At 41.0% G+C, this 27,562-nt stretch overlaps 2 protein-coding genes across 2 annotated transcripts in view; both read left to right on the forward strand.

Annotated features, from left to right (window-relative positions):
• The window catches only part of LOC132912006 (neuropeptide SIFamide receptor-like), a 59,882-nt gene that overhangs the window by 23,728 nt on the left and 8,592 nt on the right, over positions 1 to 27,562 (forward strand). Inside the window, exon 2 of the mRNA XM_060969087.1 lies at positions 17,386 to 17,485. Within this exon, the coding sequence (XP_060825070.1) occupies positions 17,386 to 17,485 (100 nt within the window). The remainder of the gene's footprint in view (positions 1 to 17,385; positions 17,486 to 27,562) is intronic.
• Positions 23,811 to 26,646, forward strand: LOC132912009 (flagellar hook-length control protein-like). Its single transcript, XM_060969090.1, has 2 exons — positions 23,811 to 23,923; positions 25,901 to 26,646. Exons 1-2 carry the CDS (start codon positions 23,912 to 23,914, stop codon positions 26,144 to 26,146), a joined length of 258 nt encoding a protein of 85 aa, XP_060825073.1. The 5' UTR covers positions 23,811 to 23,911; the 3' UTR covers positions 26,147 to 26,646.

A 27,562-nucleotide genomic window follows, 5' to 3' on the forward strand; every position in this document is an offset into this window, starting at 1 on the left:
GATGTTTGATGCATCGATTAAAACGTATAATATAGGATAAGCGGGCTGTAATTAGTGGCAGAAATCAGTCGGGTGATAGCGTGCACATTAATTTGGTTAGGTATATGAGATTCGAATTTTAAAAGGATGACGCAATAATACACCAAGTAACTGTATTTAAATACGACGAATAAAAATAACAAAATAAATGGGGCTTGTATCTTAAAATAATATCGAGTAATATAATCGAGGATTAGAATTTTTCATAAAGTGACCAGATTTTAATTAATTTGTATCGATTTTTTTGATAACGACTTTGTGTTTGTAAAATATTATCCCAGAAGGTACAGAAGTATGTTTAAAAAAAGAAGCAAGATAGATGACTCAAATATAGAATAAGAAACCGACGACTTCTAACAGACTTATCGATTATCAGAAAGAATCTTTCCAGAATCCATCATCTGGCAGGTGAAATCCGATACATTTTCTAATTCAAATATCTTGCCTTCTTTTCTTTATAAAATTCGTATGACTACGCGTCACTAAGTGATATTTCTAAAAGTTTAGTAACAAAGGCAAAACGATGGAAACGTTCTGGAATATATAACGTAAACCCGAAACGATGCGAGGTATGCAAAGCGATACAAGGAAGAAGGCGAAGAAGGAAGGAGCGACGCCGCTTCCGGTGCAACAACGCACCTGGAAAAGGGTGCACGGTGGCGGTGCGAGACCTTGAAGGTACTCGAAACCGGGGCAGTGTCCCTGTCGCGGACCGTCGACCGTGTATACCGAGAGGCGAAGCCAGGTTGCCCTAGATCGGGGCTGGTGCGCCTTTAAACTCGGCGTTCACACCGGGCGAATCTAGAACAGAGGCCGACTGCTTCGATTCCCTCGAGTAAGCTTCTTCGTTACGCCCGCCACATTTTCTACGAATCTCTATCAACGCCAGGAAGCAAGTATTCGCCTCCGAGGCATTTCTCACCTTTTGTCATTGACGTTTCGAATCTCGTATCACGAGAATTTTAGCCGGACGATCAGGTTCAATGCGGAGAACGTTGGAGATGGATGTTTTATTTGCAAGGTTTCGCGCATTGGGCGATTTTCATCGGAACGAACCGAAGGTTTCTATGGAAGAAACCAAGGACGTGTTTACGGAGAGTATTCCATATTCGGAGTCCATGTTCCGAGAATATGGAATCATACTTGAATAGCGGTGATTTTCATTGAAAGAGTTTTAATGGGAAATATAGAAAAAAGTTCTCTTTCAAAGAGAATAGGGGAAATTGACTTGAAAGAATCGGAGAAAGGACGCGATGCTTGATTAAGATTTGATTTCAACCGTCCTTCGCACGATGATGCGTGATCCAATTTCACAGAATGGTTCGAAAGACGCGTCTCTATCGATTTCTAAAGAGTGGAAAGTTTCACAAGCGAGGGTTGACCGTGATCGATCATTTACTCGGAACTAAAAGGTAAAAATATTACCTCTGCCACCTATTCGAAGATCCGACGATCGTTCACAATGCCGCAAGATGGCAATCGAAAGTCTGAGCCGTTTATATCGATGCACCGACCTTAAAGCACACCGTGGTAAATCTATAGCTGCGGAGAGTAAACGGTCGCGTAACGATAAACGACCGTAAGGAGCTTCCGCGTGAGTTTGCGCGCGTAGCTGGTTGATACGTCTTCTTCCGGTATCGTCAGGGAATTGTCTGTGTCAGGTCGATAAATATCGTCACAGGGTTTTCATCGAACGCGCGCCGTTTGCACGATTTTTACGAGCTTTGGAATTTCGATAACGCTACACTTCCTTTTCGCCCTCGAGCTTTAATATTTTCTACCTTTCCTTCCTCTTTCGGACGGGTCTTTCATCGAGCTGAAACGGAAGGCAGTAAACCAGGCTAGCAATACTCGAAGGAACGCTTCGTATAATTTACGAACAGTGAAAAGGACACGTGTTCCTATCGAGGAAAAATATACCGCATATTTTTTGGCAGATTAGCTTCTCGTTTTTTATTAGGATGTGCGAGTAGTTGAAAAATTGTGGTTTTCTGCTTTCAAAATATATTTCAACCGAGTATAATAGTTGCCTTGTATGAAATTATCTTTGTCCCACAAAAAATTATTTTCTCCTTAAAACGATCGCAACGATAGATCGTTGATATTTATAAACATCGTAGATTCCAGTCGAAGACAAAATCTCGCTACGCCACAGTCGTCTCTTACGCTTGATACACTTGATACGTGTATGCGCATGAACATTTGTAATAGAATGCATCTTTGACAGCACTTGATGGATTAGTTGGGAAGAACAATACCTTTTGTGCATTTGCTGTACAGATATAAACCGCCTACGGCGTATCGGACAAGAAAGAGTCTTAATTTTTCCTCATCTGAAAATCTCGAAGAACGCGTTACATACGGCGTATTAAACGAAACGGAAACGTAACGATAAACATTCCATGGATTAAGAAGCCACAGATATCAAATGGTAATGAACGAAGAATTGGTATTAAGGAAAATTACTATAAATTGAAACTTTAATTAAAAGAGGTACGAGAGGTACTTTGATCCGTCAGAAGTATCTTTCACGGTAAAGTACACATTCTTAGAATAATGTTTTAGACTAAAATTTAGAAAGGTTGCACGGTGGGAAAGAGAATCGAGAACGAGGGTGAGTAATGGTAATTCTTGGTTCGTTAAAGGGACGGAGGCTCATCAAGGGTAAGGAACACGGTCTAAATGAGACTCGTAGAGTCTAATAATGTTGGTCGAGCTGCGAAAGAAATTTTCAAGGCAATAATCCGCTTTCGAGGAAAACCAGGACTTTTAAGTGGAACGTACTTCGGTAATATTTCTTCCCTTCCTTCGACCGATTAATGATTTCATAGAAATTCTATAAGAAAGTGGCGAAGGACGTTCAGATTTAAGTAGTAGACGTTGTATATGCAGACCGTTTTAAGCCATTGAAATATTCTTGACGCTTTAACACGAAGGCTTCTCAACCGCGTAAGAAAGTATTTTGTCTTTGAAACTTTCAGTTCTATCACGGGGGAATAAAACAAGCGTGGAAGTTTCCGATACCCGAAGGAACATCTTACTTTCGAATTTTTCAATGACATCGTAGTAAACTATGTAGGGTGTTTTAGTAGAATTCATAAAAATTAGATTTTACTAGCAACTGTAATTTTTGTTACGAACGTAAAACTTTTAATTGGAATCGTTTTCAAGTCGATCGTGTTCCTTCGCTAGACAATTTCCTGAATCTCAAAGGGAATGGAAGGAATTTATCGATGTTCACGAAAATCTCATGTTAAACGTGTCCGTTTCTGAAAATTAGCCATTAACTAGATACCATTAACTAAATAAATAAAGTACCATTGAGAAACTTAACGCGCTACATTGTGCTAGAATTTGTTATTATTGGTGACAAGAAACGAGAGTGCGATCGTGCGAATTATGTGACTCGAAGCCCACTGTATACGAATATATCCTATCCCCAACGGACGATTATTTCCCTGAGAAGCGAAGGGATTAAGGTTTCGCACATGGCCTATGAAATTAAGCTGTAGATCGTCGATACACGCGAGGCACATGTTAGAATTTTACGAGTAGTAAAAGCTTGGACCAGGGTGGAGGAGGCAATCGTAACCGGAGAACAGATTCAGCGGGTCGTAATTCATCGAAACGAGCCCCTATAGAGTGCTGGAGATGGCGATAAATTTACCTGACGGCGGGGGAGGATCGCGATCTTCCGTGAACCGTGGCTTAATGAAGCGGTCGCGATTTCAACCACAGCACGTTCTCCTCAGCTCGAGGAAAATGGCTGTATAGTTCTTGTACGAGGCACACCAGATATTCTGGTTAAGCTAAATACTCGAGGGAGATGCTCGTCGGACTTGCAGAGGATATCCTGCTCTTTTTTTATGACACGACTTTCTCTTTTCTCGCTGAGACCGACTCATATAGCCGACGGCTGTGCCCTGTTCATTTCCAGCTTCTGCTCGAACCAGTACCTATCGTGGGCGAATTAACTTAGTCGTTTAAACGGAGAGATTCTGCGTAGGAGTTTTAATGGACCCTCGACTTTGCAGGAACTATATTCCGAGAACTGTATTCTCTATGCCTATTTGGGCCTCGATACGACATAATAATCGATAATCGATAACTGGTAAATGTAAAATATAATTGCTACTGGCTAAAAAGAAACTCATCTTTGACGACTTCCATCTTCTCTAACGAGTTAAGATACTTTATTCGATCTTCAAAAATGTCTATAAACTAACAGCGTAACAAAATTTTGTATTAACGTACGATAGGTCGTCCTTACGAATATCTACGTACAATTCGCACTGATCGAATCGGCCGATCAGAGACATTCGTTCGCTCGCTTTGCAAAAAACTTATTTCTGCGACATGTCACGCCCGTAACGCGATGAACGCTATCTGATCACCGAAAGCGTTAACAAATCAATCCTGTCAACGCGTTAGATGCACATGTGTCCAACAGGGTGGCATTCCGGTAGCGAGATATAAATGTCATTTGAGTTCGGAGTGTCGAAAGCATCGACAAAGATTCTTCCAGACCGTCATAATGGAATTCACCGGGTGCATATAATGGTGATAGTGTCTGGATCGGACGATTGTGAAGCCTGTTTCCTCCGCTTGTCTTCTCCTTTCTTCCATTTGCCTCTTGGTTCGTCGCTTTCGTTCGAGCGGTAACGTGTCGAAAGTAGAACACTGCGACGGAATCGTTTTTATCCGAAATCTCTGCATGTAATACAAAGAATATATGTATCTATGTACTTATCTCCGGCTACGACTTTTGTTCGAGAGAAGAAGCGCGTACCAAGAAATCGATCTCGATTACGGATTAATTACGATGATACGTTTAGAACCGTGCCAGATTCCAGTCTTTTGCTCTGGATACGATGAATTGGCGAAATATTCGAAGATTTTCAGATAACGAGTTTCAAACTGGATTAATAAGATTTTGCGTTGTCGCGAAATTGAAACATTTTATCGATGAAATATTTAAAGGAACAGACTCTAGTCTTCGTCCCTACGACCTCTTCGTTTGATTCGTTTCGTTAGTACGTTCGAGAAATCGCATGGAACGTTTTATAATTCACAGAGCGGAATCATTCTTTCGGGTGTGAGATCCAAGCAGAGGAACGTAAAACATTGCAATTAAAATCAACGGTTATTTCACGGACGCATAAATCTACGATTGAAACCAAACGAAATAAAATTAATCAAAGAGAAAGCATATCTTTGCAGTAATTCCATTTTCTCGGATAGTTCCGAAAAAATCTTAATTTACATTTAACAAACATCCGAACGTTCCATTAATTTATTACTACCGAATATACAAAACACCAATACCCTGTAAATTTCCCAGAACACGATATTTCGTAGAATTTTCGTCTAGACTACAGATTAGTGGTAGGCAGATACATTGGAACCGGTCCGCGGTGTGTCTCTATTTGCAGCCACTCTCCTGATTACGTGGACCGCTATTTACACTGCTCTCAACTGAGATTTTCAATGTCGAGAGGCTTATTCCTTCCACCATCGCGAATCTTTCGTACAGAAGAAGTACGTAAATAATTTCCGTGCGTGGTGCAAGTAGAATATGTCGATGGAATGTTCGTTCGTGAGACATTGATTTCGAGGAAAAATATCGATCTGTTGGCGCGCTATTTGGTCGAAGGATCACGGTAATATATGTACACGCAGAGCGTTGCGCAAACTCTTCGTTTCCAGACGTAAGAAGTTTGACAGCGTGCTGGTATCGCTGGTCGCTCGCACTAGGTCGATGGTAAAGTATGGATAGAAATTACGATACTTAAGTTTCTATAAGCATTTAGAATTTAGCGATACCGATAGATATCTATGGATATCACGCGAACACGTTTCGTACCGATATCGAGCTTTTGCTGTAACGGTATCTCGCTACTTCTATCACCTTGCTCGTTCATTTTATCGTCGAGTCAGACTTTTCGAAAGATGTCTAATTTCTAGTAGGAATATCAAAGAACAAATTTAAACCTATGGTTTTATATCGGCACAAACATAGACAAACATTGTAATCAAAATACACATCATCCGAGCTATGAGATTCGCAGGACTAAAATAGAAAATTCGTAACTTTTGGCTGACAGTGTACTCTCAAAACAAACACGAAAGCTTACCGAGCTTAGGTTTATCGCCGATATTAATTCAGGCGCGGCTGCAAATTGCATTCTCGCCCCGACGGTAAATCGCGGTCCGACATATTGCCCATTTTCACGAAGGGACAAAACAAGAGTCCGTCGATTATCTCGTAAGTCTGTCGCCCAATAGGCGAGATCTGAAATGGCCACGCGAGCGAGCTTCGCACGAAACGAATGGCTCGAATAAGCGGCACTTTCGACCAGACCGATAATATCGTACGTGGATGGAAACAGCGTCGCATACGGGTTCCACTGTTCCACAGTCGACGCGAAAACTCTTTGGTGTCACGCGATGTTGCACACCGATTTCACTCTATTTTTCCTTCTCTTTGCCGTTCCTTTCTCAACCCCCCGACCGATGAAACGAAACCGGTTATAGGATTCGGGAGGACCGAATTTACGACTTTCGTGTGGCACCAACGTTCGCGTCGTCTATCGAGCGCAATTCGATTACGGAGCACAGATTTCTCGGAGAATTATAGGACAGATATCTCAGACTCTTAGATTCTTCGTCGTAGCTCGCGGTTTGGCTATAAAATGTATCTTATTCTATAAGTTTCACTTTGAAACACTTTATATCGGAAATTTACTTAGGTTTATAAAACTACTGGAAAGTGTCTTGAAACGTGTTACGGTTGTTAGGATCGTTCGTTTTTTCTTATATCTAAAATTAAAACACGTGATTTTCTAGAATGAAATGGCAATAAAGATTGCTAGTGTCTGAACGAAATCGCGCGTGAGCTAAAGTGAAATCGTGCAAGCACCCTCGCGTCTTAACGAGAGAATAGACTCGCGAGCAGGTAACTCCTGCCTCGTTTTGTAGATTTTTTCGGCTGCCTTTCACGGTTGCCCCACGGTTCGCGGAGATTTCGTTTCAACCGTTGCTCGATAGATCGAGGCCGCGTGTTCGGTGTTCAGCCGCGCAGAAACGCTCACGAATTGATAAGTCGGCTCGCTCCGAATAGAATTAGACCGCGTGTACCGACTGACTCCGGTTAATTGAGTCACGTTACCGCTCACAGTCTTGTTCCGTTCCGAGTTAAATCTGTAGCTCGAATGAAAGAAAACGTTGCTTTTTAGATTGGACAGGTTGCAAAACCTGATAGACGAAGGGAAAGAAGGGTTAGGTGAATGGATCGAATGAATCATGATTAATATATACATATATCTGTGTAATGGTCGATTTGACCTATTTCATTCATCCAAATATAAAATACAAAATAAAATAAACAAATAATTCGCTTGATAACTATACGAATAACGATTCAAAGAGAAATCATTGGCTTATCGAAGTAAAGTAACGTATAATTCTTCCAAAATAACATCTAGCCAAGTATCGTTTAAATAATCGTTTTCCAAACACGTTTTATCGAAATGAAATATTTACCGAATACCAAAGTCGTTCGATTGGACGAGTCGAATTAACTCGGATCTCTCTGGCGATTGAAATGTCCCTCGAGAGGACGGAAAAAGGAACGCGCACTGTCGTCGTTCCCTCGTTGTTAAATTGAAATTCAAACTAGTCGCCAGCTTGAACCCTTGAGGAGGCCCGGTTGAGTGGTCTTCGATCTCTCTCGCCAAGGGAGGAAAAACGACTTCGTCCAAGCTTTTCCGTCCGTTTTCACGTTTTCATCCCGTTCCACCACCCGCTCGTACCGAAGAACCTCGTTCTTCCTTTTGCTTGTATTCGGCCCAGTTTCGAAATTTGTCACGTTTCCTCGAGAAAGGGCATTATTTCCGCCGGTAACGATTATTCTATCGTATAAGACGCGAATGAAACTTGGATCCGAAGTTTTGGAATCAATGGAGAGGATTGAATCCGTTGACGAATCTTAGAGTTTAGAACAAATTACGACACACGTAATTCGATATATCCGTAGTTTTTTAACCAACTTTGTTCCATGCGCATCAAATATAGGCCATTGTTATAATTATTTAACAACGAACGAGTGAAAGGTCGAACGTTTGTGATAAACAAAAAACCACGTGAAAATGAGCCAACGATACCCGTTCACACCCTCGCGTAATATTCCATTCCCTATCCGATATTTCTTCCATTTCGTTAAAATCATTTCCTCGAGAAGGCATCGATTTTAATCAAGATCCCGGAACAAAAGCCGCTCTACGTAGGCAAAGTGGACAGACACTCGTCCGTTTCATATTTTCCTCAATATCTCTGTTTACGAGGGGAATCTCGCGTATCTCCGCAGGATGTTTGTCCGTAAAATACAACTCGCGTACACGTCGAATCGTTTAAGGAAAAATCGCGAGACGCGAGTGTCACGATCGATAGAAATGGACCGAGGTGAAATCGAACAACCAGCGACACATAACGCGCGTTCTAGAACGCTTTTGTTAAGATTATATCGCCGGGATAACTGAATCGAAGCTGTGTACTGGGGCATAAACGGTACGTAGATACAATCTCCTTCCAAACTTCCTTGATCCCCATGATCGTCGTTTTCGGCAAACTTTCCGGTGGATAGGAGAACGGTTGTACGGAAACTGTGGAGTTTGGCCAAGAAACTCGAATACCGATTGTGTTTCAGCGGTAGAACAACTCCGAGTTTTCATAATGGTTCGCCGATGTACTCGAACAATGAATGTGCGAAGAATTGTTAAAACAGGTTGGGGCAAAATTCAAAGTGCGAAATGATAAGAGCGTGAACGTTGAACGATTATTATTTATTGGATAAAAGTATTCTAAATAGAAGAGAGTCGGTATAAATTAATGGGGAAAACGTAACGTTCGCGTGCGAAAATAGAACGTAATAGAGCGATTACAAAACAAGGACAGGACGTTATCTTGCGGACTGTACGTGCTGTTCAAAGGACTGGTCATTTAACAGGAGATCTTTTCGAAAGCGTCCTCGTAATTACGTTAAGCGTGTTTTTAATTGTACCGCACATTCTCGTTACCGTAATTGCGTAGAAGAGTTTGTACGAGCAATTGTTTCTGTCTCGTTCTTCCATTTTTGCGTAGGATGTAGCGTGTCTGTTTCAGATCTCTAAACTGATATACCGGTCGAACGATCACTTTCTACGCGTTTCGCTTTTTCCTCTCGTTACGTTCCTTTATCAAGTTGCTCTCTTCCTTTTCGACTTCCTCCTTTGGACTAGCTAACCGCGTAATAATAACACCTGTCGCTGGAATTAAATAAACGTATGGTGGAATTAAAATCAAAGTACCGTGCAACGTTGAATTACATGTAAAAAGGTTCGATGTGATAACCGACGATGATTGAAAATGGAAACAGATCTGAAACGAAGGAAAGAAGATCGATGGAAAGAATATAACGTGGCTGGCACAACGCAAAATACATAAGGAAAATATTGTGACATTGATCGATCGCAAGCGCTTGATGATATACTTTTATCAGATTCGATAATTGATCGATCAGTGGGAGTGAGAGACAAAAGTTGTAAAAATTGGCGTTCTATACGTTCAAAAATCGATTCGGTGAATTTAATCGAGCTCTTTGGAATTTTTATTTAATATTCTAATACGATATATCTTTTTCTTTTTCCATATCCTCGAGAAATTTCATTTCTACGATTATATAAATTTACGTATCTGAAACTATACGAGCGTATTTTAGATTAGAAGATCACTGTCGCAGGATATAAATGTTTGCACATATTCAACAGCTGTATTTGTCTTTCCGATCCAATGGAATATTAAACAGGAACATTTGCGCAATGGAAGTACGTTTATTACAACTGTTTCAGAACATAAATTACATTGCATTGTTTCGAAAACACATTTCGTTTGTCAGAACAGATATACGTGCGAACGAAGTGAATATAAATACGAACGACTGAGTTTTTCGTAAGTGTTTCCTTGAACTTAATACCGTATTTGTGTTTTAAGCGAGCTGGATTCTTCCAATCTTTTCTCCGTCGATCATATACATACATGTAACACGTGATAAATATTTTTTTCAGTCAAATCTTTCGCCCCGAAGAAATTACGCGCAAAAACGATTGAGAATAATTTATCCGTTTCTTGCTACTCCGTAACAAAAGGAAAAGTAAAACCAGTCGACCTAAGAAATGCGTTAGATCCGCTACAAATGAATTTTAGGCGGGCGTTTATCTACGATCTAAATGTATCTGAAAATTTCGCAATAATAATAAGCATTAGATCGGATCAGTGTGAATAGATTACTCGCGATTCTGCACGATCTACTATCTTACAAAAGATAGCCAATTGGCAAATCGATAAGAAGAGTAAAAGTTGTTTTAAACCAACTTTTGAAGACTGAGATTGAAGAAAGTCACTTCGAGGAAATGTTCATTTTCGAGCTAGTCTATGAGAGTTTAAGAGAAAGAAAAGTTAGCAGAAAGGGGGCAATGTAACCAGATGTCTCGAAGTAAAGATACGCAAAGCAAAGATATCGAATTTATCATCCAAATACTTGGCGATAGAATTCCGAAGGTTATTCCTATGCAACAAGTTTCGATACAAGGATAATTTCGATATAAAGTATCGATGGTACATTTGTCCGAATTACCAGGCAACAGGCTCGTAATTAAAGTTACGAGGGGAAAGGTCCATTTTGCCTGCGCGTTCGTTCTCCGGCGTTTGCCCGTTTATTTGACCGAGCTGGTTCCTTTTATCTCCGCGGAACGGTGCATACTCAGGTTCGGTGGAGGTGTCCAGCAGAGCGTAGACGGTGAAAGTAAAATACGCGAAACGTGGAAACGCACGCGCATAGGAAACTAAGGTTCCAGGCGATCGAGAAATTTTCACATTTACCTACATAATTCACAGGCGTACATGACTTTGCCCTTTCGATCGAGTCTGTTCCACCTCTTGCCTTGGAATCTATGGCGTTTCGTAGCCTTCTTCTTTCGTCTCCCATCTACCATAACGTACTTACGCTAAAGTCGCACGAAACGGGGCGGATAATGTTAAACGCGCGTTTTCCGATCTTCGGCTTGCCAAAATTTATGAAAAGAACAAGCTTTGCTAACGAGGTAAGAAGCGAGGAAGTAATAAAAAGATAGCGACAAGAAATAAGCAGGCTAAGGCTAAGGTAGGTATGAAATGTTACACGTAAGTAGAATGACAAGCTAATCCAAGCCACTGGAATTCGAGTAGGTAACCGGAAACCTTTGCCAGAGTGAATCTGTCATTTACTCGACTCGAAATACCCCTGCAATTCCTACGCCCGTTCGATACACTAATCGAGTCATTCTGCTTCGATTAATTTGCCAGACTAAGTCATTCCATGTCCTTCTTCGCCGTATTCCGCGCGATATTATCCTTTATATTCTTGGCGCTTTATTTCTCGATTTTACGAAACGAGGCATGCTAATTAGTCGCTAGAATCGCCAACTAATGAAAGTACACGGTCTCGCGTTAATCGTGTTTCCAGGCCGGAGATCGTTCGCCAAATTACAAATCGTCTGCTGTCGCCGGTTCCGTTGTTTCCGACGGAGGTTGACTCTCTAATCGTTTTAATTTTCCGTTTGATCGGTAGCTCGCGTAATTGGGCGTAGAGATTTTGGACGGCGCGAAGAAGTGCAAACAAAATATGGATAGAGTACGATAATGTACAGGCAGCAGCATGATCCGTTCAGCACCGGGCCAAAACAATCGGAATTACACCCGGTAAACGTGAAACGAATGTTTCACTGATTAAAAATTGCGAATGTCCATAGAAATACGTTCTACTCGAGACTCGAACGAATTTTGAATTAAAATATATCGAGTTTCGAGAATCGTTCGGTTTCTCTTTCGCGATATTTAATTTTAATCGAGACTCGACCAAGTATCATTTTGGTTTAGACGCAATTTAAAACATCGATTCACTTTCAGAGAGAAATCAAATATTTAATATCGTGTTGTCCGTTGATCACGCGACGCGATATGTTTGAATATTTATCAAAGTGTATACACTAATAGATCGTTATCATTTATATTCACGCATTCATTTGGTCTTAATTACCGTTACAAATTGAAAACGGATATCGAATGCGATCAAACTTATTGTCCTTTAAACATTTTACGATAACAACGGTTAATCGCTGATTGATTTGAATAGACCGATCATCGATTACGTAGTATCATATAAAATTGCAAATTAAATGGGGCAAAACAACGTTATAAAGAGAAATATACTTGGAGCATCCATCAGTTTCTTATTTAGCCGATGGAAATGCTCGTTGGAAAAATAGTTGCTCTCAAAATTTTTTTCCCTTTCCTTTCTTGCTCTATCGATTTTTAACGCGCGAAACAAAGTTGCTACTGGCACGCTCGTTCGAATGCTAATCCATTTATCTATCCATCCTTGGAGCAGGTAACATGGCAGCAAAATTGATCGGTCAGATGGCTGCTTAAACGAGTGAAGTCGAATGCTCGAACGAGTACTTTCATTGGCCAATAATTCACGAGCAATAATTTGATTTCTCGCGATTGGCAATCTTTCTTGCGATAGATCGTCGCATCGATTTTGCGTGATTCTTACGAATCCGTAGAATGGAAACTATTCGAATAACCGTAGCGAAAATATATAAAGGAATATTAATTCGCACGAAAGCGAAGGATTTGACGATTTAAAAATGTTTTAATAGCTAAAATAAGATAGTATCGTTAAGGCTATCGACAGTTTCGTAAAACGTTAGCATAAAACTGAACGAGTTACACGGTATACCACGGAATTTTACATACTAATTAAGTCATAACCAATATTTGAATATTCAAAAACGCAACAAATGTTTTACATTGTTTGATTTTGATATTCCAAAGTATATAGTGATTATTTCAATATCCTAACGTAGTATCTCGTATAGCGAGTTAATTAAACGCTTTGATACCTCAGAGCGTAATAGATATCGCGTGAAACAAAGTGAAATATTCTATGATAATTATCTTATTATTTGAAATTATCAGAACGAATCGGAAGATCGTTAATACGACGCAAAACGTTTAATAAATCACTCGGTAAAGCGATACTTTGCGAAATATCGTTATGACAACACGTTTCTATTAAACAACGATCGTAATACCAATTAATAGAGCAAACACAAGTGAAACGGAAACAGAATCTTACAATCGTAAATTAGTCGCAATGGAAACGAACTATGATATAAGCCACGATACGCGCCGTGTATCTCAACGTACGAGCAAAATGCTTTATAAAATACGAACACGTGACTCGGCGACGAATACGATGCAGAGAAATAACGAAACAAATTCCGTAAACGTTTGTCCGATTTGACCTTGTTTTCAAAGTTGCAATCGCTTTTTATGATTTCAAAACTTCCAGTTTCGAAGACAAGAGATTCTTAGATATTCGCGGTCATAACGTATCACGCATGATTTCTCTATTTATCGACTTTTTTTTTAATTCTTCCAGAATCGCTTTCTTTCTACCACTTCTATTATCCCGTTTGTCGCGTGTCGAAATTTTTATATAGAGTCTTTATAGAAACTAACGGATCGTGGGGTGAAAGCGATCGCGACTGGTTTAAAGAATTTTTTACATAAAACATTACTTGAGGATATTTTAATTATCGTATCCTAAATAGTAGTTAATTTATTCTTAAAACAAGAATTAGAAGTTTGTCCTCCCGCTTCAATTATCCTACCTAGATACACGTCTAACAAAACGTCTAACGAAACATTTACATATAATTTACATATAAGTAGGTACGTGTCGTATAATTACACGTATACATAATTATAATCCTTTTTCAGACCAATCGATTCCTTGAAACCAGTTTCCTCTCCATTTTTACTTACAGCGTCTTGTTCAAATATCACATTCGGTCGTTTTAATTCGCCAAATCACGGTACATATGCGCATATGTGTACGTAGAAACGAAAAGATACTATTATATAATAATATGAAACGAATAGCGCGGCAATTAAGACGCGTGTTGTAATAACCTTCTCTCCGATTGTATCTTGTAAACTGACCGTGGCTGTGGAGTTAGCCCCGTTACTCCAGCCAGCATTTATCGTTAATAGCCGATAATATCTCGCGTTAATCGCACGAGGAATGCGTAAAAAGTTGTCCCGTTTTTCGTCGCGCATGAACGTGTTCACGAAATTATTCATGTTGCAAATTATGCTTGCTTCTGAATCGATCTTGTAATTTAGCAATTTCTTTCCTCTTACCCTCCGCTTTCTTTTCACCTTTCTATTTACGTGCGCCTTAAATTTTTTTTAGTATCATAAAGTTACGTCGAAGCGATTAATACATCGTTCCAATCTTTTATCGGATAATTAAACCGATAATTGATCAAATTTATAAGTATGTATCTGCTTGAATAAATTGATTCACCTTTGTTCGTTTGTTACATATGCTCTTCGATATCGTATTACTTTATTCCCGTTTCTCAATATTTTGTATCTATAAAAATATGAGACACTTGCACGAATATCCGCTGTCTAATAACGATAAAGCGGTGGTCACGTCCTGTAGATTTCTACTCCCGTGAAACAGGCAGCATCCGTTTGAAATTCGCGAATGAGACGAAAACAATACGTCGGAGTTCTTCGAGTTTGATACGTTTCGGCCCTAGGTTTCGCGCGCTTGCATACAAGAGGCAAATTTATTCAATGGAAAAGTTGGAACACGTCAGATTGTCAGGATGCGATTGATCGCGAGCGAGCTCCGAATTTCGATGGATTTCGCGAAACTTTCAGGCCAGATTCGTTCTCGATTCCGCGACGGATGCACGTGACATTGCAGATTCGTTCCACGGAACTGCCACATCTTCGATATGTACGCAAGCCTGCGTCGATAATGGGCTTTCGTGCAAAGGTAAAGCATGGCGTCTTTTCTCATACTTTTGCATATTCCTTTCTTCTTTTTCTTTCTTCGAAGTATACTTTCGCGTTTTCTTTTTTCCATACGAGTCCACCCGTGGCTTCCGGAAAAATGAAAAACGAGGAACGTAATTTGCATTCTTTCCAATATTTGGGACTTTGAAAGCCACGCTGATCGACTTTGTTTTTGTTAATTTCATTCCATACGTAAGTACACGTCCGATGTTCGATCGTCAACAAACAAACGACTCGCTCCTACGAGTAAGTTTATCGCAAGGTGACGTAAAGAATAGAAAATATCGTCGTTTCTTTTTTCTATTTTTCAATTTATACACTCAATCAACGTGCAGGAATCGTTATCGTACATTTACTATACGCCACTTAAAGCTCCTCACCTTCGCCCTAATCAATTTCCAGAAAACCGTCGCTACGATACCAACTTCCCCTATTCTTTTTCTCCTTCTTCTTAGTCCCATATTTCTCTCGTGTTCCTCGTATATTTTCACGCGTCAACGTAGCTTCCATCGGACGAAATTCCCCTGAGAAGCGGCACGTCATTCGCACGGCGATTTCCTCGCCGTGCAAACAGCTAGTTCCTTTTTCCCGTCGAAACGGTTCGAATAGCAAGTCCTTTCAAGCTACGTCGATGCCGATTGTGTGGCCTTTTAGCGGCAGTCGAGCACCGAAAGTATTGTGTTGCGAAGTGAAGGGTAAGCGCGAGGCCTTATACATGAGAAAGGAACTTCCCGTAGGCCGTAGATCAACCGTTGCGCGAGATAATTATTTATTCCATCGAACACGTAACCAGCTGATAATCGTGCACGCCGCCTGCGTCAAAAATCCAGGTCTGCGGAATAACGACACCTATTCCTACGTTTCACGTCCTCCCATTCGAACGTTACTCCTATATCTCTCGCTTATTTCACGCTCCTCGACCAGGCATCCGCTGAGGAAAAAATGTATCAGGGATCCAGACATCGAACCCTGTCGCATCCTGCAATTAATATCCGATCAAAGGGGCACGCCGTGACTCGAATTCATCTTGATACAACGGCTCCGAGTGGAGTTTGCGATATGGCACACTGGGTTTTACAGGCTAAATGTTATTCGATACGAGGCATCGTTGCACGAGTGTACCAGGTTGGTACAGTGGATGCGTTGTCCGTTTAAATAGAATTCTGAATGCGCGTAGCTTTTTAAATTATCACGTATGTAACTCTTACGATTAGTCGCGGACGTCCGTATTTTTCGTCGCGTAATTTCTCTTGCCATCTTTCTTTTCCTAATCTCCACTTTCCAAGAAACCATTTCATTTTGTTTATCGAAATTGTTCTATCTTCCATCCTTTCGAACCTTTGGCTAGATCCGCGTTAAACGCTCCGTATAATATACGCATAAGCTTTTCAATAAACCCGATACACTCACCATCTCTTAATTTTGATATGAATTTTCCATCAATTAGTTAATTACGCAGAACACGCGCAAAGAAAACGACTTCCAGAAGAAAACCTTTTGTACAATTTATTGCGATAATTATTGTAAAGAATGAAATTATAGAAACAACTGTTAATCAAAGCCCATGAGAACGACGCGACGTCCGATAGTAGAATTCTTAATTAGATTCCTTCGCGAACGAACAGAGTTCGCGTGACGAAAAAAAAAATTTCATAAGAAAGTTACAAGAACGAAAGTAATCTGTTTTTGCCGCCATGATAACGAAATAAGAAGGAATTGCGAGAAGCTTTAAAACGACATGCAATTACTATACGACATTGCGCTGTATCCAACACGCGGATACATACGTAAGTGCATATCTACTATTCGTTATTATGCAAGTGTTTTAACCGCTCTGCATTTACGTTTTTGAAACCAGTTTTCCCGGACAATTAACATCAAACAGCACATCCATGTAAATCACTGCAGACTTTGAAACGTGTTTCCACTTTGAGAACGATATGTCGCAAAACCACGCGAAGATGCAAAATTACACTGCGAAAGAATAAGACGAGGTCTATTTATACTTAAAATTATTCTCGTTCCTGCGAAACAGCTCTTTGTTTCAGGAGTAATACTGTTAGGAAGGAATCCTGTACTTTTGAAAGCGAAATATATCGTTCGTTTTCGAAAAGTTGAAATAATTTCAACTAAAGCTACCATACAGGGAAATTGTTACCGAAAATCGTGGAATTCTTTCCTGTATCTGAAAACTTTCACACGACAAATTATGATTATTTTAAAGTTTTGCAACGTCCATTCGCACTTTTATCGGAAAGAACAACTTTACGACGAACGTTTCTCTTTGTTTTCTTTCCTTTTCCCTCCAAAAAGAACGAAAATCATTTTTGGCGAAAAGCGCAGTTTTGCTCGATCGTCTGACTTCGAACGATAAACGGTGAACTTGTGTTTCAGCATGGTTCCTGGGATGGTTCATGTGTAAAGCCGTCGCTTATATACAAGGCGTTTCCGTGGCGGCCTCTGTCTACAGCCTTGTTGCGGTTTCCTTGGACAGGTATGTACTACATGTACATTGAACTTTTCAAAGAATGATTTCATCCATGTTCGCCGACGCTCGCCTGACATTCGATATACAACGCATGGTTACCGTAAAAGTCGTTTTAATCTTCCCATTTTATCCTCCAACATTCTTAAATTCTCTTTCGCGTAAAAAATAGTTTCCTTTGAAATTCGTACATTTTCCTCTTTCTTTTTTTCTCTCTCCCTCTCTTCATCTCTCTCGTTTCAAAAAGTAAGCAGATCGACAGATATAGAATACTGCCTCGTCGATGGTGCTTTTCTCAAAATCTTTCGACTGACGACACTTTTACGAAGTACGGAAGTACATTGCGTTCAGCGACGGTCAGAGCGATAAAATTTCTCATCTATGTTTCATCTTCGAAATGGAAGTATCCAAAGTCTTTTGGCTCCTCGCCGGCACAACAAACTGCGATAAATTAATACAATAGCCCCCATTCGTCTTTCCGCCCCTCTTTCTATCGTAATAAATCAGAACTACTGATCAACCCTTATTGTTAGCTACTCGAACCGCTGAGAGATGGGATTAAAAAGAAGGAGGATGTTTTTATCCGAAACGAAGAACGAAGTGGTTCTCGAAATTTCCTGGAAATCGGATTCGCGTGTCTCGATAACGTGGTCTTGATACAACGACGTCGTTTTAATGGCAACTCGCTCGAAGTTCTGAAATCTATGTAACTTATCTACAAAATATCAATTCGTACGAATATAAAATACGAATTATGCGTTTAGTGGCAAGCAACTGGTTTCAACGAACGATCGCTCATTCCAGTCCTTCGTTTCTAACATCCGACTGTGTCCTCTTTCTTCGCGAGAAGAAAAACTAAATAATCATCGGTTTCGATCGTTCGAGACACCTTGTTATCGAGATACCTTGCAGCTAGAAAAGAAAACAAGATAGAGAACGAATATATGGCATTGTCGTGTGTACGTTGGGAAATCACAGACGTCATTAACGCATATTCTTCCATGACATATTTATTTCTCATTTACGTAGCCATGTGTAACAATCATAGGTTGGATTACGGGAGGTTACGCGTATGTTGGGCCGCGTACCTCCTGGTTATTATGACATTCTAGCTGCTCGTAATCGGTGTTTCCATTAACATCGTAATAAGACTGTATGACGAGAAATATAGCGTGGAATGGCCACTCGTTATTTCTTAAGAAAGCGAAACCTCGAGTCTATAAAAACGAAAAATTCGGACCAACATTTTATAGACATTAAGATATTATCGGATTGGTGAAAATGTAACGTTTGCTTCCAGAATGAGAACATAAATTCCTTTTGTTCAATTTCTTATACGAAGCCATTGCTTTTTATAATCTTATTCTACCATTTCATAAGCTTCTTAGTCCACCGAACAAATTTTATTTAACACCGTCGTAAAAATAATCGATGATATGGTTCAGAAATTCTCGAAAAGCGGCGTTTCAATCGGAAAATTAAGACGTTTTCGTTCGATGGTTTAATAATTTTACGTTTTGACACTGGAAGATAATCGGAATCGTGCCGTAAATGCGTCTTATCCACTCATATGTTCACCGTCGAATCAAACTTTTAGGAATAAAGTAATGACACAGATTCTTTAACATTCCTCTTGTACATGGAGTAAGAAAAATCAGGTCGAACGAGAATTCAAACCAAAGCTTTCAGTCAAAGTCGAGAGCCGTGTCCCGTAAGCATGATTCGAAGAAACGATGGAACTTTGCGGCACACCTAGTACTTTTACCAGGACAAAACGATTTCCGAGATGCAGATATGAAAAAAGTGATAAAAAAATAGGTTGTCCAAGTAACGAAATAATGGCAAATGTAAAAGAAGAAAAACAAGGGATCGGAAGTATGCGAAACATATGACGGAATATTAATCGGACTACGAACAGGATCTGACTTTAGAGAGAGAAAGATTTCCATGATACGTATATTACAAAATCATTTCCATGCACACATGGATAAAAAGAATAAAGCGAGCCTCTTTTACTCGATCTTTACATAATCTCACTAACCGCGATCTTCAATTACTTGATCATCCGATAGGTTACCTAGGCATGACGTTTATCGTATGAAAAATCTTCAATCGGTTATAATTAGTCGGTATAGTTAATAGCAAATAGTATCGATAATACTAATCGTTGGAAGATGACGATAAAGACTAAGTAACATAATACCTAATTTTATTCTTTCGTCGATATCTACATCTGACATATTATAGAGGTAATGCGAAGTAAAGAATTTCCGATCAATTTATTGTTTGTTATAAATATTTTCTATAATCCTGTAAACTTCGTCCATAATTGAATAAAATCGATCGACGACTCTTACCTCGGTGCCTTTATCGTTCTCCACGATCCGAATGGCCTGTTGCCAGCAGCAAGGAGATAGACAAAAGGAACGCCAGGCGTCTCGCGAATAGAATTTCTTTTTTTTTTTTAGACGCTCGAGGCCTCCTCTTTACATCTAAAACGAAACGTTTGGCATCGTTCGCGAATTCTGGTGTCGTTCGCGAACCTTGCCAACGGTTTCGTGTCGTCTCTCGGCGACGTTTAAATTTTCCTTCCTTTGAAAACGCGAAGCACGCTGAGCGAAATTTCACGAAGCGAAGCGAAGGAAGAAAGTGCGAGCCGCGTTTCGAAGCGACCATTTTGTACTAACGATATTCAAACCGATGTAAGTCTCGTGGTGTTGCAATAAAGATAACATACGTTTAACCGAAGCCAATAACCTGGACGAGTTTCACTTTTTTTCGCAAGATGTTAAATGCGGTGAAGAGGGCAACGCGGATCGCGTCGTTTGGTGAACGCACTTTGCGATTCTATTGCTTAACTCATGTAAGCGATCGATGAAGGAAATCGTCGTCTGGTTGAGTTTCTTCGGCGCTGGTTGGTTCGTCGCGATAATCGGGAAATGTTCGGGAAAGGTTTGGTATACAAAATGATCCAAACGAGGAATTAGAAGAACAAGAAAATACATGTGTAGAACGTATTCTTCCTTCGTAAGACGAAAGAACTTCGTATCTCTGTTCTCGCAACGTCGCTCGTTTTAAGCCGGCTTAAGGCGTCGCGAACTGCTCCCTTGGAGATATCTACTTTGTTTCGATTTTTGAATCGAATAGTTCAGCTAACTACCAAATTTCCAGCTGATAAATCGTACTTTGATATTATATGTGATATATACATATATTACAGTTCTTTGTCTATAAGGGATAGTTTAAAAAATTCAAATCAGGCATTACAGTTACTCGAATTTTTAAAACGAACCGCTTTAAACATTACGAAACTCGACCGACGATCTTACACGAGTCGCTAACAACCCATTATGATAATTATTACGACAACGGAAAAACAGAAGAAATTTAAATTCGATTAAGAATACGTCGAATACCGAGGGAAGACGCGACTGGAGATCCAGCGAAATGGCCGATAAATGATTTTCTATCAATTTCGCGTCAAACGATTCGACCGGTATCGCGAAATAGTTTTAGACGATCCTCGGAAGCGATCGATCTTACTGAAATTGGCTGGCAAAAGGGAGCATCGGTGACTCGGAATTGTCTTAGCCTTCGATCAACCCTCGGCCAGCGACGCATTACTCACCCTACCTTCGTTCGCCCTCTTTCTCTTGCTTCTTGCCGCTGTTCCGTCTATAGAACGAACTGCCAACTACGAAAATACATACATCTTCCAGTCTTGTTCTCATATCCGCGCGAACATCTTCGACAGAAGCTGCAGCTGACCTATCGACCTGCGTAAATCCACTAACACGAACCCATCGTGGACTTCCTCCTTCTATGCCCACAAATTCACGTCTCGAGCAATTTCAAACGATATTATTGCAGCTTGATATACACGGCGGGGTTAAGATAGATTTGGAACACTCCCTTTGTCTTTTCAATGCTGCGACTAAGTTACGCAAGACACGTTGCTACGTTATAACGTAATCGTTGTTCGTACCAAAGAGGTATGTTATTTACTCGAGAAAGAAAGGAAAGGATCGAAGATTTCCGAAAGGTTTGTCATCTTGTTGCATCTAAAGATACTAAACTAACTACTTTCAATTTATTCTATGGTAACCTATAAAGTATCCGTAACTTATACAAATTTCTATAAGCATCGCGTACGTCGAAGCGTCAACGACTTTTTTCCTACCTTTTCTGCTTTCAAGATCTTGAAGATCTTTAACAATCCCTTCGATCGGTTTAATATTCGAGAATTTAAAATATGAAATACACCGAACGCTAAACAAAAATACTGGAAATAGAAATTATCTACATATGTACAAGTACTACGCTGTTTGAACAAACAAGTAATCGAAGATTTATTCGCGAGTAACTTATCGCTGCCTTATTACTGGCTGCTTCGTCGAATCGAAGTGACGGATTAACGGATGTTTATCGTTTACGCATTCGGGAAAAATTGAAACGTGCAAAAATGAATCGAGCGCGCTTAAGTTACAAAAATGTATTACATAATACTCGTTATGACGTTTGATAGAATTTAATAATATCATAATCTACATAGTCTGGAAGATAGGATAGACGTCGGGATGCCTTTAAGCGGTATCGCATTTCACGTTTGATATCGATAAGCAACCCAGCTCTCGTTCCATTTTATTAGTAAACCGGCCATTTCACCGTAAGTCGATCATATTTCGTATCCGTCGAGCGCAGACTTCCGCGTGGTTGACACACGACACCCGCCACACTTGTTACACGTCCAGAGATTCTGATCTTGCACGCACAATAAAGAGAACGAATAACCCGCTCTTGATTACGCGCGATTACATCACCAAGCGATCGAAGATCGATAATTGGCAGTGATTCGTCGCGTAACAAAAGACGATGCCAGTTGGCGCGATTCCGCCGATGGTCCATCGATTTGGAACACTTTTCTAGTATAACGAAGCAAGCCTCTACTCCTATTAAACGTAACAAAAATAAGGTGGAAATTGGAACGTACTCTTAGGTACGACACGTTTCGATCGGAAATACTTTCCTTTAGTCGACATTAGACCTTGCATGAAGCAATGGGTGTGAAGTGGAATTTACGTCATATTACGAATTAAATGATTTCACGGTAATAAATGACCGTGAAAGATCGGTTTTTTCAGTGGACGGTCCGATAATTAAGCAACTCGTATCCCGAATCCCAGGCACAAGAAAATTGAAATCTCAGTTTTTCTCCGCTCACCTTCGACAAATTTAAAGTGTAACATGCCGATTTGTAACGGTATCTTTAATATTACGATGAAACGAGACGGAGAGCGGAAGCTGCGTTGAATTTTCCTTAAATCTGGAATTCACGATTCCGACAATTTTTATGTTACGTTTTAAATCGATATAATCTCTTCTTGATTCATAGCAAATTTATTCTTTCGTGTGATCGATAATGAACCATAGAGTAAAACGAAAGTGGATTAAAGTGGAAACTGTGGTTGTTGTATCGTTTCCTGTATTACACCCGGTTCTTTCAGCTAATTTTCGTATTATCCACTTCCTTGGATACTTGCTTCGCTGCTGGTTTTTTTGAGCGAGATCGATAATCTATAACGATAGACGTCTTTCGAAAAAAGATTCATTTTTCTTTTTTTTTTTTTTTTTTTTTTTTTTTACACATAGAACTCATGCCACAAAATTAGTTTTTAAAGGTATAGACACGTACATGCTAATCCTTTCACGACACAGCTGATCGCTAATTTTGAGACACCATATAGGAAACATATACCGAGCTGAACGTAAACGTTAGCAAAGATTATTCAGAGTCAACCGTCTATCGATCGAAAGGTAAAAATCTTACGACAGGTGTTAATTTACGCATATGCGTAACATCCGATCGGTACCCTACGCTTCGCAACGATTCTCGATCGCGAAGAAGCTCGAAGGATTCCTCCTCAAGGATATGTTTGGCGCCTATAGAGCGGCGCAAAGAGGTCGAAGAAGACCTTGACTGGATTTTTTTCACGAAATCAGTCCGCGTATAGAGCGTGCGGCTTTACGTTTTCAGCTGGCGTTGTTGCACTTACCCCGACCTAATCAGGGTCTGTGCGGGTGTCCCACACCTTCGTATCGTTTACACAGACAACGAAACTGTTTCCACGCAAAGTGTCTTAACCCAATTCCCGAGAACCGATCGCGAGGGGTTGAAAGCACGTGATTGGCCAGATTCGCGTTGTTTAGAGCCGATACCGAACGTGCATTGGCTAAACGGCACCCCACCTCCGTTCTTAGATCGGCTGACTCAACACGCCGATGCATAACGTCAGACGGTCGAATGGAGGACCACGTGATCAAATTTATAGCGATTTTTTAAAACCGACTTTTGTATAAAAGGACCGCCGCCCGGTACATCCAGCATAAGCTTACCTACTTTCGAGAAGTAAACAAGCAACCCACAACCCAATCAACATGTTCAAGTTGGTAAGAAGAATATCATATTTTATATTACTTATTTCCATCGCTATACTAGATTAGATAAATAGAATTTTGCCTTGTCGATGTTACGTGGGTGGGCGAAATCGAGCAACGAAACGGTTCTAACCAGCACGATTTCACTTGGAACGGACAGATATACCGCATACGTGAGCCATTCAAGACAAAACGGCTATATATAGTTTAGCAGCGATAGACATTAAGTTTCGTTTGGTTTCAAATTGGTTTTAATAGACCATGTACGAATAAGCTACGGCTTTCGTTCGCCCTTTGATTATTTCTTCGATCTTGGAATTTTTCACGTATTCGAGACAGAAATTAGAAAACTGTATAAATCTTGTAGCTTCTTAATCAAAATTGTTACAAGGGGAACCAAGTTATACCAGTTTCGCCCGTTCCGATAGATACCTTACCTAGTAACTGGTGGACGAAACATTAATATTTTCTCAAATGCGTATAGTACATAATCCTAGCTAGCAGTATAGCATAATTATGCGGAATTCATAAGACAACTTTCAAACGTCCTTTACATTTCTCGTTCAACGTCCAGCAAAATCGTTCTATTCGAAACTCTTTTTGGAAAATTTTTAGATTCTCGAGATACTTCTACAGCTTCTCCTTCTTATTTTTCTAAACGCAAAACGGAATTTCTCGTCGGTGAGGCCGGCCTCCTTGGCTAATTTGCATATTAACCGCATTCGCAAGCACATTCATACGGAGGACTGGCTAATCGTCCGATAGAATCACCGTGGAACGTCGCGGCGAGGAAAATTCCTCCGTTCACTCTGATCTTCTTTGATCGATAAAGCATTTGATTCCCGCGGCAAACGCGTCAAGTATCGCGCCGTGACCTTTCCGCGCACATACATCGGTGTGCTTGTACGTTCACTCGGACGGACACCAGCGTTTCCGTCCGGTCACAAAAATCTACGCGAGCGAGCGAAACCACTGAAGCATGCACATTGTTGGCCAACTCTACTCGCGAACGCAGTCCGACAAAATGGAATGCGACCCGCACCACGGACACCGCGTTCTCGCTTTTTCCCCGGCTCGAAACCGATCTCGCGCACTCGCCTGCTCGCGTGCCGCTCGTCCACGACACTTGCTTTACGTCGTTTTATTTCGATCTGCACGTTTCCACAACCATTTTTTCGACCAAGGCGGTGTTATAGACGGTGTCATAGAAATATAAGTTTGGAGGCTGACATTGATTCGTACGTAACGTAAATTTTTAGTAAGTTTTTGCACATTTCGATCAGATGGATTTGTGAAATTTTTCTTTAACCGTTGCTTGATGTAATTTTAACGCGATAGCGTCGACGTTACTACGGACATCGAGCAGATTTTGCATAAAAGCTTAACATGCTTGAGAAGAAGTAGAATAAGGTCGTCGCGGACCAGCCGTATGGATTTAATCGAGCAGTCGATCTTTCGTGAGATTCTACGATCAACAGACGCGTATTAATTTTTTCATCTTCGATATAACGTTAATCGCCGTTGGATATCTCGCTTATACTTTTTTCAATCATATCGCTTTCAAACTAGCATATCCAACTACTACGGAGTATCAAACTACCAAAAAAAAATGTATATCGGTCAATTCTTCGATCGTCCAAGAATCTTTTTCTCTGGGCCACCAATCGTTGGAAACAATTTACTTCGTTCGACATTCTTGCTTTAACCTTTTCCTTATATCTTTCACGCCGGCGGTTCCAAGGACACCGGTAAACAAATACGGATCTCGAACACGGCTTAACGCGATTAAAGCGTTCTCTTCGTTTCCACGTAAGACTATAATCGCTGGAAGATTAACGCTCGAATTAGATACACGACCGCACTGTGCTACGACTATTAACTATGTAGAAGATAAGAAGCCGGTGAACGTAGATGGAGGATCTGAGGGGTTGGGTTGGTAAGAGAAGAGCCAGGGGTAAACTAAGAATCGCACGTGCTGTTTTCCCACAGGCTGTTCTCGCCGCCGTCCTGGCTGTCGCTACCGCTGCCCCTGGTGGTCTCACTGGCATCATCGCTGACCACGCAACCGGCCCAATTACGGCTCCCTTGGTCGTCTCGCACGCGGCTGCTCTGGCACCAGCTGCCCACGTGATCGCCCAGCCTGTTGCCCCCATCGTCCGCACCGCTCCCATCGTCACCAAGTCCGTGCTGACCGCCGCACCCCTGCCCCTCCTTTCTGCGCACGGCTTGCATTAAATGACAACTGATTCTATCTTACTACCACCAAGTCACGACGAGACAACCCCCCTAGAAAACACATACACACACATACACACACCTTTCTAATCCCTCGTAAATCGTCCCCACCTCCAAACCAGGCAAAAAAACGAAGCAGCGAAATTGAAGGAAAAAAGCACGAAGGGAAAGACAGATCATAGCTCGAGGATGGAGCGAGAAGAACAGCCACAATCGAGAAAACTAGTAAATCAATTGTTTCATTCCTGGTCATCTCCTGATCATCGAGACGACGTCCAGCATCTTTCGGGACACGATCGGTAACACGATCCGCGACGCGATCCAAAGATCGAGAATCGCGTCAGAATCGGCTGGTCTCTTTCCTTTCGGCGACCATTTGCCGCCCTGAGATCATCAACGCAATTCGGACATTCGCATCTCTATCATTGCACCATCATCCAGGACCCTTTCCCTTTGGTCATATGGAATTTTAATAAAATTTTATTTAAAAAAACAAACAATGGGATTCGTGTGTTTCGTTCTAGTTTCCACCGTGTTTCGTCTCGTCCCTCGATCGCTCCAACACGTTCCTTCTCCGATTTCACGCACCAAAAGAAGCTCGTCGGGACGAAGCAACTCCATCGGAGTAAAGTTTCGAACAAAGTACCCACGATCTCGAGCGTTCACCCCGCTTCCAGAATGTATATCTTATCCGACGATAAAACAAGACACACGCAGAGATACTTTGCGTTCGCGTTGCAGTCGCAAACGAACGCCGCAGCGTCGCGCCGTTACACGCAGATGGCCATATAAACGACGTACGCGTCTCCACCCTGCTTTCGCATGAATCTGACCTTCGACGATCCTTCCTCCGTTTTACGACCGTCCCGAACAATCTCTCCCCTTCAGACCCTTTAGATTTTCCATGCATCTCCTTGCGAACAACGCTGTCGAATCTCGTATCGGCGGCCGCTTCTCCTTTCCATCGTTCTGGAACTCGAGCAGAGCAGCGCTCGCCAACCATCCCGCAGATTTTACAGTCGATATAAAAGACGACGAACGAGTTTGACGGTGAAATTAACCGGAAAAGGGAAATGGCTTTGGATTCTACTGCAGTCGTTGCGGCTATCGCGTGTTTTACTTTAAACTTTTACTTTAAACATCTCACAATCGGTAAGAAGTTATTCGTCGCTCAATTGTCGCCTCTGTGCTGTATAATCTTTAGTCGTAAAGAGATTATCGCACAGGTGAAGAAATTGGCTTGGTTTCGTCATCGGTAGAGATACACGGATCCTGGGTGGTACCATTTGTAGCCATGAGCGTAGGACAGAGGCAGAGTCGCGGTGTGGAGGGGTAACACCTTCGCGTAAGGATGCCAGTAGACCAGCGGGGGTGATATTACTGGCGGCACTGGAGCTGGTACAGCGGACACCGCCA

Source organism: Bombus pascuorum, chromosome 11 (genome assembly GCF_905332965.1).
Source record: "Bombus pascuorum chromosome 11, iyBomPasc1.1, whole genome shotgun sequence".
Lineage (NCBI taxonomy): Eukaryota > Metazoa > Arthropoda > Insecta > Hymenoptera > Apidae > Bombus > Bombus pascuorum.